The 12,615-nt window shown below is 45.5% G+C and overlaps 1 protein-coding gene and 1 long non-coding RNA gene across 3 annotated transcripts; both read right to left on the bottom strand.

Moving 5' to 3' along the window:
• Window positions 1-1,846: 1,846 nt before the first annotated feature.
• On the bottom strand, window positions 1,847-5,029 carry LOC138732730 (ubiquitin carboxyl-terminal hydrolase 36-like). Of its 2 annotated transcripts, none has more exons than XM_069879387.1 (4): window positions 4,855-5,029; window positions 4,377-4,658; window positions 4,066-4,193; window positions 1,847-3,525 (listed from the first exon to the last, which is right to left on the bottom strand). In XM_069879387.1, exons 1-4 carry the CDS (start codon window positions 4,861-4,863, stop codon window positions 3,120-3,122), a joined length of 825 nt encoding a protein of 274 aa, XP_069735488.1. In that variant the 5' UTR covers window positions 4,864-5,029; the 3' UTR covers window positions 1,847-3,119. The 2 variants fall into 2 exon arrangements, with proteins under 2 accessions (XP_069735488.1, XP_069735489.1); XM_069879388.1 differs by having other exon boundaries at window positions 4,066-4,124.
• A 4,954-nt stretch (window positions 5,030-9,983) lies between these two features.
• Window positions 9,984-12,442, bottom strand: LOC138732728 (uncharacterized). Its single transcript, XR_011339313.1, has 3 exons — window positions 12,336-12,442; window positions 10,797-10,887; window positions 9,984-10,069 (listed from the first exon to the last, which is right to left on the bottom strand). It is a non-coding gene; the product is annotated as an uncharacterized lncRNA (long non-coding RNA).
• Between the last annotated feature and the right edge of the window lie 173 nt (window positions 12,443-12,615).

Here is a 12,615-nt window from a genome sequence, read left to right as displayed (position 1 = left end):
TATTCCCGGAAGAGTTGAGACATACAAGGGTCAGTACATAGAAGGGCCCGAACTTAGAAGCTTGATCATAGAAATGGCCTTGTGGGCTGCACAGAGAGGGAACCAGGACTGGCAGCCGGGCTTCCCTGGGGAAAGGGATGTCCCTGCGGAAGAGCAAGGGAGCATTTCTGTGCCTGCAGAGAAGAATCCATGAGAAAAAGAAAACTCTTCCTGCGAGCCCTCTTGTGGGCCAGGGTGCTCTGCTGCTGAGCTCAGACTCCTATCCCAGACTGGGCAGAGGGGCTGGCACAGAGGGGGAGCAGTCAGGCTGTGGTGGCATCTGCTGGGGTTGAAATCAGGAGTCCTGGATTTCCACTGCTCTCCATGTCCTTGTTCCAGGTCAAGCCTCCAGCCCTGGGCTGCGGGTGAGACTGAGACCCACCTCTGCCCCCCAGCAGCTGCCGTGCCATCCAGAGGGGCTGGGGCTGTGGGGAGAGCCCAGAGCTCTGCTGCACCCTGCGGTGGGCACCGCCGTGGGGCCAGCGCAGACTGGGCTGCTCTGTGGGGCTGGAGAGGAATCAGGGCTGTGGGGAGAGCTGGGAGGGACTGGGCTGAGCTGGGAAGTGCCGGGGAGAGGAGACCACCAGTGTTGGCTGAGCTGTGTGACCATGCAGGGGGAGGACACGCTGCAGAGGGTGTGAGGGGCAGAGCCCAGCCCTGCAGGTGCAGGAGAGAGGAGGCCAGTGGGTGCCCTTGGTGGCAGGGACAGGCTGGGAAGGTGCCCCAGGGCACTGGTCTCTCACATCACCAGTTCCAGCACTGGGCACTCACCCCACATGATGGGTGAGCTTTGAGGAGGCAGGAAAGCGGGGAAGCAAACTGCACCCGCATGAGAGAGGGGACCTGCAGCCCCCTCGCCCCCTCGCCCTGCTCGGCCCACCCTGCGAGCAGGCCCTGGGCACAGCCCGGGTGCTCCTGCACCAGGCAGATGCGCCCACGACCCAGAGAGGTTTGTTCAGCCGACACCATCGACATGAGCCTCCCCTGCAGAACTCTGCCAGCGCTCAGAGGCAGCAGCTGAACACAAAGGGGGAGCGGCAGCCGGTCCCAGAGCCCGGCAGCAGCGATGCCGCAGGTCTCTGAGTCTGGCAGCCCTGATGCTGCGGGCAGCCGGTCCCAAAGCCCGGCAGGTCCGATGCTGCAGGTCCCCAAGCCCAGCACCACTGATGCCCCAGGCGGCAGTTCCATGACCTGCTAGGAGCGACGCAGCAGGTTCCAGAGCCCAGGAGGACCGGTGCCACAGGCAGCAGGTCCACAGCCTGTGACCCGGCAGCATCAACCCTGCAGGCATCAGGTCCCAGAGCCCAGCAGGGACAACGCTGCAGGGCCATGACCCAGCAGGAGCGATGCCGCGGGCAGCAGGTCTGTGGCTCCCAGCAGTGCTGGCCCCGAGCCCCGGGGCAGGACAAGCCCAGCCGGGGTGTCCCCCTATCCCCCCGGGCTCTGCTGTCCCCGCACTGACCACAGGCACCGTCCTCCTCCATCCCTGCCACCCCCGGGGCCATGGGACAGGGGGAGAGGGAAGAGGAGGGTGGTGAGGGGATAGGAGACGTCGAGGGGCAAAAGGACATGGTGAAGGTGGAAAGAAGATTTCAAGGGGAAGGGATGTGGTGAGTGGCAAAAGGAGATGGCGACGGGGGAAAGGAGATGGCGAGGGGGGAAGGAGATGGCGAGGAGACAAGACACGGTGAGGGAAAGGGAGATGGCGAGCGTGAAAGGACATGTAAAGGGGAAGGGACATGGCAAGTGCGGAAAGGAGATGGGGAGGGGTGAAATTGCACCATGAGGGGAAAGGACACGGAGAGGGGGGAGGAGACAGCGAGTGGCAAAAGGACATGTTGAGGCAGGAAAGGAGATGGTGAGGGGGGAAAGGACACAGCCAAAGGAAAGGACACGGCAAGTGAGAAAGGACACGGCAAGTGGGAAAGGACACGGCAAGTGGGAAAGGAAGATGTTGAGGAGTGAAAAGACACAGCGAGGGGAGAAGGGAGATAGAGAAGGGGAAAGGACACCACAAGGGGCAAAAGTACACAGTGAGGGGCAAAAAGAACACAGTGAGGGGCGAAAAGAACATAGTGAGGGGTGAAAAGAGGGTGGGAGAGCCAGGGAATGGGGAGGGAGGGCAGGGGAAGGGGTGGTGATGGCGGGGGGTAAAAAAAAACTCCACTGCAACTCAAAGAGGGAGGAGGGCGGTGGGTACCAGCCCTGTCCACATGGGAGGTGGAGAGAATGAGCAACGGACAGAAGCAGGCAGGGAGCTGGAGCTCAAATCTGACGTCTTAGGCTGGCTCCCTTGGCAGGCTAGTATTGCTTCAGAACCACCGCTGGTTTTTCAGTTGCTGGCAGGCAAATGTTCTTTTCCTAGTCCATTTCACCATTCCTTTAAATTTAGTCTTTTTAGCTGTGCAAAGGTAGGAGGTGTCCTGGGGCCAGAGCACAGGGTTTTCTCTCTCCGCACAGCCTGAGGCTGGACCCACACTGTCCTTAAGTAGCTCTTTCTCTTTCCCTTTTTTCTCTTTAATTTTTCTTTTTTCTCTTTCGTTTTTATTTTTCTTTTAATTTTTATTTTTGCTATTTTTCTTCTTGCTATTTTTTTCTTCTCGTTCTTTTTCTCATTTGTTCTTCTCGTTATTTTTCTTCTTGTTATTTTTCTTCATCTTCTTATCGTTATTTTTCTTTTTTTTCTTCTCATTATTTTTCTTCACATTCTTCTCGTTGTTTTTTTTCTTCTTCTTCTCGTTAGGTTTCTTCTTCTTCTTCTCATGATGTTTCTTCTTGTGCTCTGCACCCAGCTCCAGGCAGCCTGGCTCCTCCTGGCCACCACTGGGACTCTTGCCTGCCTCCTCCCCCGTGAGGGACACCAAGTCCCTGTGTGTGCACCTCTTCTTTCTGGGCGGGCTGGAGGTGTCACCTTTGCCATTCACAGATGAAGAATGAGATGCTTTGTGGCTCCCAGGTGGTGTGCTGGCCCCACGGTTTGGCTTGGCGCTCTGGAGAGCTGTGGAGATCCTGGCTCCATCGGCAGCCCGGTGTTGCCAATCGCATATTGCTGCTGCTCAGACAGAACAGATCCTCGCCCCTCAGCTGCCTGAGGACAGAGTCCCAGGAGAGCGCTCTTTTGACCTGCTTCTCCTCTTCTTGTTCTTCTTCTTCTTATTGTTCTTTTCCTCCTCCTCCTCCTTCTTCTTCTTCTCCTTGTGCTCTGCACCCAGCTCTGGGCAGCCTGGCTCCTCCTGGCCACCACTGGGGCTCTTGCCTGCCTCCTCCCCAGTGAGGGACACCGAGTCCCCCTGTGTGCACCTCTTCTTTCTGGGCGGGCTGGAGGTGTCACCTTTGCCATTGACAGATGGAGAATGAGGGCTGCCATCTGCCTCATGGTGGCGCTTTTTCAGGGGGGAGCTGAGCACCTGAAGGGTTGATAATTTGATTACAATTTTCAGAGGAGGCTTTTCTGTATTCGGCAGGCTGAGCGCAGATGAAGATGGGCTGAAAGACAGGAAAAGGTGCAGATATGGTGTTAAAGCCAGGTCCTGAGTGGGAACCCCTCTTTTCCTCACCATCCCGAGATGCACGAGCACAGCACTGCACATCTGCCATCTCAGCCACAAAATCTGAATTAGAACCTGCTCTAGGGCAGCAGCTGCAAGCACACACGATGACCTGCCCCACGCCCAGAGCACACGCTGTCCCACGGGGGGCTAGGAAGGAGCGAGTGTTGCTGCAGCACGTGCTGATGGCAAAGGTTACAAAGGAAAACCCAGAGCGAGACCTAAACCAGGCTGGTGCCTCCTGATCCCAGGGGACACCGGTACATGGTGAGGGCCTGCAAAGCTGCCTCCCACCCTGTGCTAACAAATACAGCGCCCTGCGTCTGGGATCCAGAGCGAGCCCTGCCAGCCCCAGAGAACAGGAGAGGCGGCTGCCGAGATCACTCCTCGAGCCAGCTGCCGTGCCAGGCAGTTGCTTCATGGAGTATCTGAAGATTGCTACTGGCCCTGCTGCCTGGGAGCAACTGGCATCGCTTACCTCAACTTGCCAGAAGGCTGGGCAGTGGAGTCAGCGTGGGTGGTGTCCATGGGCTGGATCTGCTCAGGAAGCTGTGGGTGAGGTTCTGTGTAGTGGTCACCTCTGCTCGCCGCTTGCGGAGTTCTGCCCTGTAGTTATGGACAGGAATAAACATCTGGTGGTCTAAAAAAAAGAGGATTCCATGACCCAAGGGAAGAAAATCGAAAAGGGGACCCCAGAGAAAGGGGACAGACAGACTGGGTGAGGGAAGCAGGGGGTGGCAGAAGAATCAGAGGGTGCCAACTGAAGACCGGGCAGAAAGTCAGACTCACCTTTTTTGCAGAGAGTGCCAGCTTCTTTGCTAGTGGTGGTGATGTGGAGCTGCTCCCCTCCACAGCGCCACCGGTCAACAGGGACCTCTTCAATTTAGCCAGCCTGGAGCCTTCTGGAGCAGGTGGCTTGACTCCAGGCACAGCAGGGAGGTGCTGTCTGGGCTCCTGCAGCAGCTTGGAGGAGGTGGGAAGCTTTGGTCCTGTGCTGACTCTTCTACGGGGCACAGAGACCCCAATCTCCTCCAGCCCAGACAGCTTCTTTGCTGGCTGCGTCTCTGGTTTCTAGACAAAGGGAGAGACAGAAGTTCAGTGAAGAAAGAATTCCAGGGGCCCGGGTCACCCAGGAACCCTTGGCTCAGCAGGATCCCCCCTGCAAACAGTCCTCCCTTGCACTCACCTTCCTCCAAACCTGCAGCCCCTGCCCTGGCTAAGTGGACAGAAGGGCAGCGGCTCCCAAGAAGGGACCTTCAGGACTCACCTGGCCCATCACTGGTTTGCAGGGCAGGATGGACACAGCCTCGGCAACGGGTCCCTCAAAGCTTGTGCTGGTGCTGGGTGTTCTGGTGAAGGCAGAGAAGCAGAAACCGCAGAAACTAGAAATATGAGTAAACTGTTTGTTCCAGCACTGACAGAGTCACCAGGAGAGTTCTGGAACAAGCTGAGCCCTTGAAGACATTCACAGACAATCTGGAAAACTGAAATAGAAGTAGAGTGAGAAAGTTTATTAATGACAAATACCTTTTTCAACATGGGAGCAACAAGGTTCTACTGTGAAAAAAACAGAAGAGTCTTATAACATGGAGTGGCTGGCAGATGAAAGGTGATGTAGATAAATATTAAATAATGCACAAGTTATCTCTCCAGTTCAAACTCATCAAAACCAAGCTAGAGACCTTAATAACTTTAATTCTGAACTTCACCAATGATACCTTAACCCCCTAAGATGAAAGACATTGGTGCAGCAAATGAAAAATAAAGGTCTTTAAATTTACATTTAAATACGCACATTTACCTAGGGCACAATTTTCATTTTTCCACTGTGTGGAGAATGAAAGAGCATCCCAAACTGTGCTTGCAAGATATCACGCAAAATACTCTTTTCAAGGAGTCCTTAGTATATTGGTGTGATCTAGAATGATGTACTAGTGAGCCAACACTAAATTCACAATAGCCTTTTCCTCCCCTCCATTAAACCCATCCTCATGGGCTTATGGAATAGACAGAATTCAACAAATCATTAGCATGAGCCTCTGTAGTGCCAAGAACATAAAAACGCTCAGTGAAAGGAGTCCTTAGATCTACGTTTTTTTTGGTAAACAAGATCCCTGCAGCACAAAACTCTGTGGTACAGAAGTGAGGATAAATTCTACAGATTAAAAAAAAAAAATCAATGCCCTGTCACAGCACGGGCTGCAGGCGCTGCAGGGTGAGACACACCGTGCTGAGCAAGAGCCCCCTGCCCTGTCACAGCACGGGCTGCAGGCGCTGTAGGGTGAGACGTGCTGACAAACACCCTTGTACTCGTGGCAGGGAGCTCTGAGCAACCCCTCAGAGGGAGAGGGGCTCTGTTTGTAACGAAGCCTTGAAGCAACAGCCTTTTTGTGGACATACTTTCTCAAAACCACTGTAGTATTGAAGTGTAACACAACAACGCCATCCAACAGGGGGAAATCTGCCTATGGAAACAAAGGGTTTGAATTTGTTGTGGAGCACCATAAACGCATAAACTACTTACGCGGAAGTAAGAATCTGAGGAAGACATGGATGTCAAGAAAGGATAAGATCTGAGCCACCACAAACTTTGACCCAGTCCAAGAATCAGCAAGATAACCTCATTAAAAAACAAAGAAGAAGAAATCTGAGAAATTCTTAGAAGAAATCTTAGAAGAAATTATCTCAAAATCACTCAAGCAAACACTGTGCAAACTAAGTACCGTTGCTGAAACGACAGCAACCCTTGCCCTCCTACAGACACGGGAGTTGGAAACCGGAGCCCTTGCACCTAGCAATATTGCCCTAAAACAGTGAAAGCAGCAGGAACTCCAGGGCAGTGAGTCGTATGAAAACCCCACAGCCTAGAGAACGAAGCAAACCAGCAAGGGATAGAGGCACGTTTAGAACATGCTGAAGAGATTGTAACAGCAAGAAGGAGGTAAAGACAACAGACCAGTGAGACCTCGGCAGAGCAGCCCAAAGCGACTGATCCTAAAAAGCTGAGAAAGTGCACAGCCGAGCAACTGAGCCAATGTAAGGTTACCAAGAATTACAGCATGTACCTGTCAGAGAGGCAGAAGAGCACCGTAACGTTGTATTTGCAAATGCTAAAAGTCTAATAAATGACTCAGTAGGACGCTGATCAGAAGCTGCCGTAGCGGGACCCAGAGGAAACAGATGTTAGAAGAAAATCAACTCTTCCAAACAAGCAGAGCATTAACCTTCCAACAGTCGCAGAAGCAAGCTTAACTTAGACTTTTGTGCTGCTTAGAAAAAGTCAAATGAATGTTAGAAAAACACTTAACTAACGACAATCTTCATATACTTGATTCAAACCTGGAACTACGGTCCTGCCCCGCAGGAGGCTGAAATGTGTTTTCAGTTTGAATTCACACTAAAAATCTCGCCCCGTCAGCACCAGAATGCAAATCTGGAAAATGTTATGGACCTTTTTAAAAAACTTTAAAAAAATATTCTTTAAAGTATTCCAGCACGTCATGTTCCACATTTCATGCAAGGGCACCTTTTTACTACACTATGTTATCTAAACCTCACTGAACGTTACATTAAGAGGGAACAGGGAACACTGTCTTATCTTGCACAATACTCTGCATAAACTAATCTGAAGAAGGACACAAGGTCACTACTAAAATCAAAAATATTTAAAATACACAGTAACGACACTTCATGAACTGTCTACCTTCTCAGAAAAGAAAATCACACAGACCCATTTCAGCATTCCGATTTTTTTTTTTTCAAATCTGAGGGGCAAAAAGGTAGGCTCCTCAATCTGATCTTAAAATCAGACACTCAACACACAGATCTGTTTTCAAGAGTTCTGTCACTCGTAACTCCAACAAAAGTCACAGGTGAAAATCTGCACAACATTCAGCAAATCTTAACATCAAATCCTGACTTTGGAAACCTGGAAATTATTTTTGCAATGGATTTTCTTAAAGTTCACAGGTTTGTGAACTAGGTAGAAAGATACTTTTCTTTATAAAGAAGTAAGAAAAATGTTCTATTTCAGTCAGGCTGCCTCCAAAGTAAAAGTATTTCCCAACATATCTTTTAGTGTCCAAAAGGATGTGTTAAATATAGTTCCAGCTGTTTGGGGATAGAAGTCCCAGTATCAAATCTGTATCGATACCCACCGATGCAGATAATGTGACGCTTACGTGAAAGCAACTTGAGGATACCGTAGGCCTTGAACAAAGCCAATTTTAAGACTTCACACTCACAGTTGTCATGGGCCTAAACTCAACCCCCATCCTTCCTAGATACATGACGTTTAGAAAAGAATCTTCCTTTGTTGCACTGCTAGACAAACCCACGTTTAATAACAAGACAAATCATTCTCTATCGCCTGCTCTGCCCGGAACTGAAAGACTTCAAAGGTCCCAGTGTTGTTCTTACATGTAATTATCAACATGTTTGTCAGCAAATCTCTTTACCTTCCGCCCAGCTGGATGTAACAGTGTCTATTTTTTTCTGGATGAAAGCTCCAGGACACGTACTCACACCTCTCCGTTTGGAACACAACACAAGAGTTTCTGTCTGGGCGTACAACTCCCTCAGTGCATTCTCGTGACTGATAAGCTGTCGAGCTGCCACAGACTGCTGCTTACGAGCGCCTTTTCCGTTCAGCGAACAAAGCAGTAAGCTAATCCACACCAACCTCCTTGAGACCTACCCTACTAACATCCTAAACCCATTGTGGAAGAGACATTGTGGAGAATGAACAGAACTTGCGGTTGTTGCAGTAGATTAAGGTTCAGTGATTTTCAGAAATGAACAAAGTCTGAATCTCCATAGCAAAAACAGACGGTGCAGTTTAATAAACAGCACTGCTCCATCAGCAGCACTTTGCATATTATTAGGGTTAAACTTTCTTGCAATCAGCCAGGAGATTATCATTCTCATTTTATTATAAATACGAAAATCAGTGCTTAACTGAAATTCTTGAAAAAGGAAGAAAAATTAAAAAAGAAAGATTAATGGAATAGTTCTGAAAAAAGAAATCATTAAAATGTCAAGACTCTCTTACATTAGCAGTCATTTCACATATTTTCTTTTGTATGCACAATTAAGTTTTTTCGTATAAAACTACACTGCATTTTGCAGAACCAAAGAGACTACATATTACTGAACATAAATCTGAGCTGATGCATTTGTCAAACATCTTTCATATTTTAAATGCTAATCTCTATTTAAAAATTGAAAGTGATTTAATACTTTCTATAAAATGTAATGTCTCTAAAGTCAAAGATCATTCACTGACAAATGACCACTTCTAATTTGAATACTAAATAAATTATAACAGTTGAGTTTGGAACTAAATAAAGACCTTTCTGTTCAGTGAAATCTTTCAGAATGCAGTAACCTTTGTGCTTTTGCGGTTGCTTTTTTTCTTGAATACATATATTTTCTGAGGCAATAAATCCTCTTTAAAACAAAGAGGACTTGATTTTGCAAAGAAAATATTTACATGACAACAATAAGCTATGAAAGCATGCAGTAAAACAACCTTTGCTGCTGCTAAGCATTTGTATTAATTTATGGTGAGATAAAGTTAGATATTTTTCCTCAACCTTAATAAAGTCAAGAATTCAGCCCTCCCAAAACTTGCGTAGGAAATACATTATGTACTTGTGAAAGTACATATAGATTGTAAGTTCCTCAACTTACTCTAACTAATTTATTCAGCATTTCACTGCAGAAAAGTAAAATAAGGGGAAGATTTTCTTATTTCATTTTCTTTTCCTACAGGTAGGGGTTGTCTCTGTCCTTTAGTGAGTAAATTCATTTTACAGAAACACAAGTAAAAATGCATCTCAATACACTGCATTCTAATAAGAATACTTGATCGCGCTTACTGGTTTATGTATAATTATTTATAGGTATGGATTTAGAATCATTATGGGAAAACAGTGGATTGATAAGAGAAGATAGGTAAGTAGAAAACACCTAACAAGATCAGACAAAGTACTTAGATGTGTGGTTTTTATGCTAAGATGCAGTAAGTATTAAGATACAAATTGAAATATACACTATCAACTCATTTAGCAGTGTGGGACTCCAAATATGATTTTCTGTATTTCATTAAAAAAATTATTTATAACTTAGAAACTCTAAGGCCTATTACACTGAGTGGTCATTTTCACAGCTATTAAAAACTTACGGCTTCTTTCTAGTGCCCAATATCTGTTCTTAACATCTCTACTCTGGTAATTTTTTTATTTAAACGAACATACGCACTCGCACGTGTTCATACATTTACACAAATAGGTATGAAATAATTTTAAGACAGACCCAAAATTGTACAAGTTGAACTGAGAAACATAGAAAAAGCAAACCTGCTCTGGGTCAGTTGGTATAATGACCCACACGCAACGGGCGTTGTCTTCATATTGAACCCGCTTAGTTTGGTGATGTAATAATCCCACTTGGTCCACGTAAATTAGAACCACATGTTCCAGCTAAAATGATAAACAATAGATAAGACGGCTTTTGATCAGTTGCTCTCTTTAAATTAAACATTAAAAAAACTGCCGTAGCATTAATAACAACTTGCTGTGGAATTCTTATTCTATAGCAATCTGCCTTTGAAGATGTTTCAGCTGGTCAAAAAAATCCTGAAAAATATCCTACAGAGAAAGGAAGCCAGGACTTTTCAATTAATCAGCCCAACATTTATATTACTGTATTCTTACTTTATGTAAATTATTTCTAAGGATTATCATATCAATATTCTGTTTAGAAAGAGATTGATCCTCTCCAAGGGGATGGAATGAGCCTTCTTTGTATGAGTGCAAGAAGGTTTGGTGCGTGTTCTCTTCCACTTCTCCATGGTTTGGAGGAAAACAAAACCGTATCACAGCATTTGACTCTTTGTAACAGTATATACTTAACCTAAACCTCCTAAACTTTAAATTCTGCGTTGCCTTAGCACTTAAAACTGAGGAAATAAAATCAGGAGGGAAAAAAAAAGACATCAAGTGGTTCTAGGCAGTAGCCTTACTTTTGTAAAGCACAAATTTAAACGTGAAACCATCACAATCCCTTTGGCACACTTAGCAAACCTAGATAATTAATTTCAGAAATAAATTACTTTAAAAGTTATTTTCCAAAGAACATCTAGATTTCCTAAAATATTCAAACTTCTCAAAATATCTGAAAGTGTTTAAAAAAAATACTTAGACATACCATTTCCAGGCACATCAAATAGGGTTACAAAACTTGAAGCATTTTAGAATTCCATCTCTGGTGTCCGGCACTACAGCTCTTTGGCACCATGCTAAAACAGAGAGGCTAGATCATACCATCTGTAAGTATTTAAATACCGTAAGTCTTCAAATACCTGAATCTCAGAACTTATCTACGTAACTTCCATTAACTTCCACATAACCTAGCTCCTCCACTTGCTCAATTTTCAGTACTGGCAAGAGGAATGAATACGTTCCTTAAAAACTCGGTCATTCTGGTTTTGGAATATTGAAATACCAAACATACACCTGGCACTCTGGGAAACCTTACTTTTCATCTTTGTCTGTGACTGCCTCCTTTCTGAAGAGGCTGGGAGTGGGCAAGAAGATGGGAGCGAACACAGCTGGGAGAGCTGACACCCGGTCACTGAAGGGATGTCCCACACCATAGAACAACAGGGTCAGCAATATATAAGTGCAATTACGCTTTAGATCATCCTTGAACTAGCAAAAGCTTTGGTTCAGGTGTTGCGATTCCTTCCCTCCACAGTCTATCATCTGCTGCCCCGGTAACTGCCATTCAGCATAGGAGCTTCTGAGTAGAAGAAATATTCCTTTCATCTATCTCAAAATGGAAAATAAAGTATATAAAAAAAATTGTATGCATTTCTTGTTGTTTTTTTTCTTTGGATTGTTTATGTTTTCGGTTGGTTAGTTGGTTGGTTGGTTTTTGTAATTAATGGTGGTGGGTTTACTTGTTTTCTAGTGCCTGTTCTGGCTAGATGATCTGGTTCTAGGAGGGCCTAAGGCAAGCGCTTTTCTAGAATCAAGAATGCCATTAAGATGTACAATCCAAATCTGCAGCTCAATTTTTCTACTAAGGAAAACAAAAACTTCTGTACATAGATAGATACTCTTTAATTTTTCCTATATACTTCAGTTTTGGACTACTTTGACAGGATTTACATATTTTTCTCTGCTTTTATTTTAGACTGTAGGTTGTAATGCAAAGAAACCAACCAAACAAATAAAAAGCCACCTTCCCCTCTACTCCATAAAAGCAAGGGGAGGAACTTATTAATTAGTTCAGAGCATAATGAGAAAACAATTAGAAAAGAAGTCAGAAGGTTAGGTAATAACCTATGTAAGGTTGCACAAAACAGAACTAGAAGGGAATTCACCACACAATGAGGAATATGGACATATCTGGAACTGACAGAAATGCAATATGATAGTGAGGAGCTCTTCTTTAGGAATTTAATTAGAAAAAATTAACTGAAACCTAGCTAACTAGGTTAAAAAGAAGAAAAGCTGTTAAAAGGAAATGAGCTCCCTGAATTGATACTGTTTCTGCATCTTTACTTGCATGCTTCAAACTACAGAAAGATGTTTGGATATACATAATTGCTTATATGCACACACATATATAGGGTATAGACATTTTTTGCTTTGTTTTGAATAGAATTTCATTGTATTGTGAAGCAGAAATTATAAATTACCCGTTTAAACTTCAGGAAAAAGTTCAAAGAATAACACCCACCTCTGCAAACTGGCCCGTGGTCACCCCAGGCAGGCAGCACATCCGCCAGCGTATCTCTGACAAGTGATGCTTTTACCACCTTACAGCACAGAATTGTCTTCACATGGAAGCTGTACGCTTGCACCACGCTCGGAAAAAAAATGAGAGGAAGGAGAAAAGAATTATAACATACTTTAAATATCTCTCCGCAAAAATGAACATAAATGCCACCAAATGACAATATTTCTAGGTCCAAACAAAAAATTAAGGGTACTTAATCCTGCTCCATCATTACTATATT

This window comes from Phaenicophaeus curvirostris, chromosome 36 (genome assembly GCF_032191515.1).
Source record: "Phaenicophaeus curvirostris isolate KB17595 chromosome 36, BPBGC_Pcur_1.0, whole genome shotgun sequence".
NCBI lineage: Eukaryota > Metazoa > Chordata > Aves > Cuculiformes > Cuculidae > Phaenicophaeus > Phaenicophaeus curvirostris.
This window is presented reverse-complemented; position numbering and strand designations above follow the sequence as displayed.

What these genes read in the sequence shown, in the direction of transcription:
- LOC138732730 (XM_069879387.1), bottom strand. An exon ending in TGGCACTCTCTGCAAAAAAG is followed by an intron (nt 4,194 to 4,376) that starts GTGAGTCTGACT and finishes CCATAACTACAG; the next exon opens with GGCAGAACTCCGCAAGCGGC. An exon ending in CAGCCTTCTGGCAAGTTGAG is followed by an intron (nt 3,526 to 4,065) that starts GTAAGCGATGCC and finishes CCTGTCTTTCAG; the next exon opens with CCCATCTTCATCTGCGCTCA.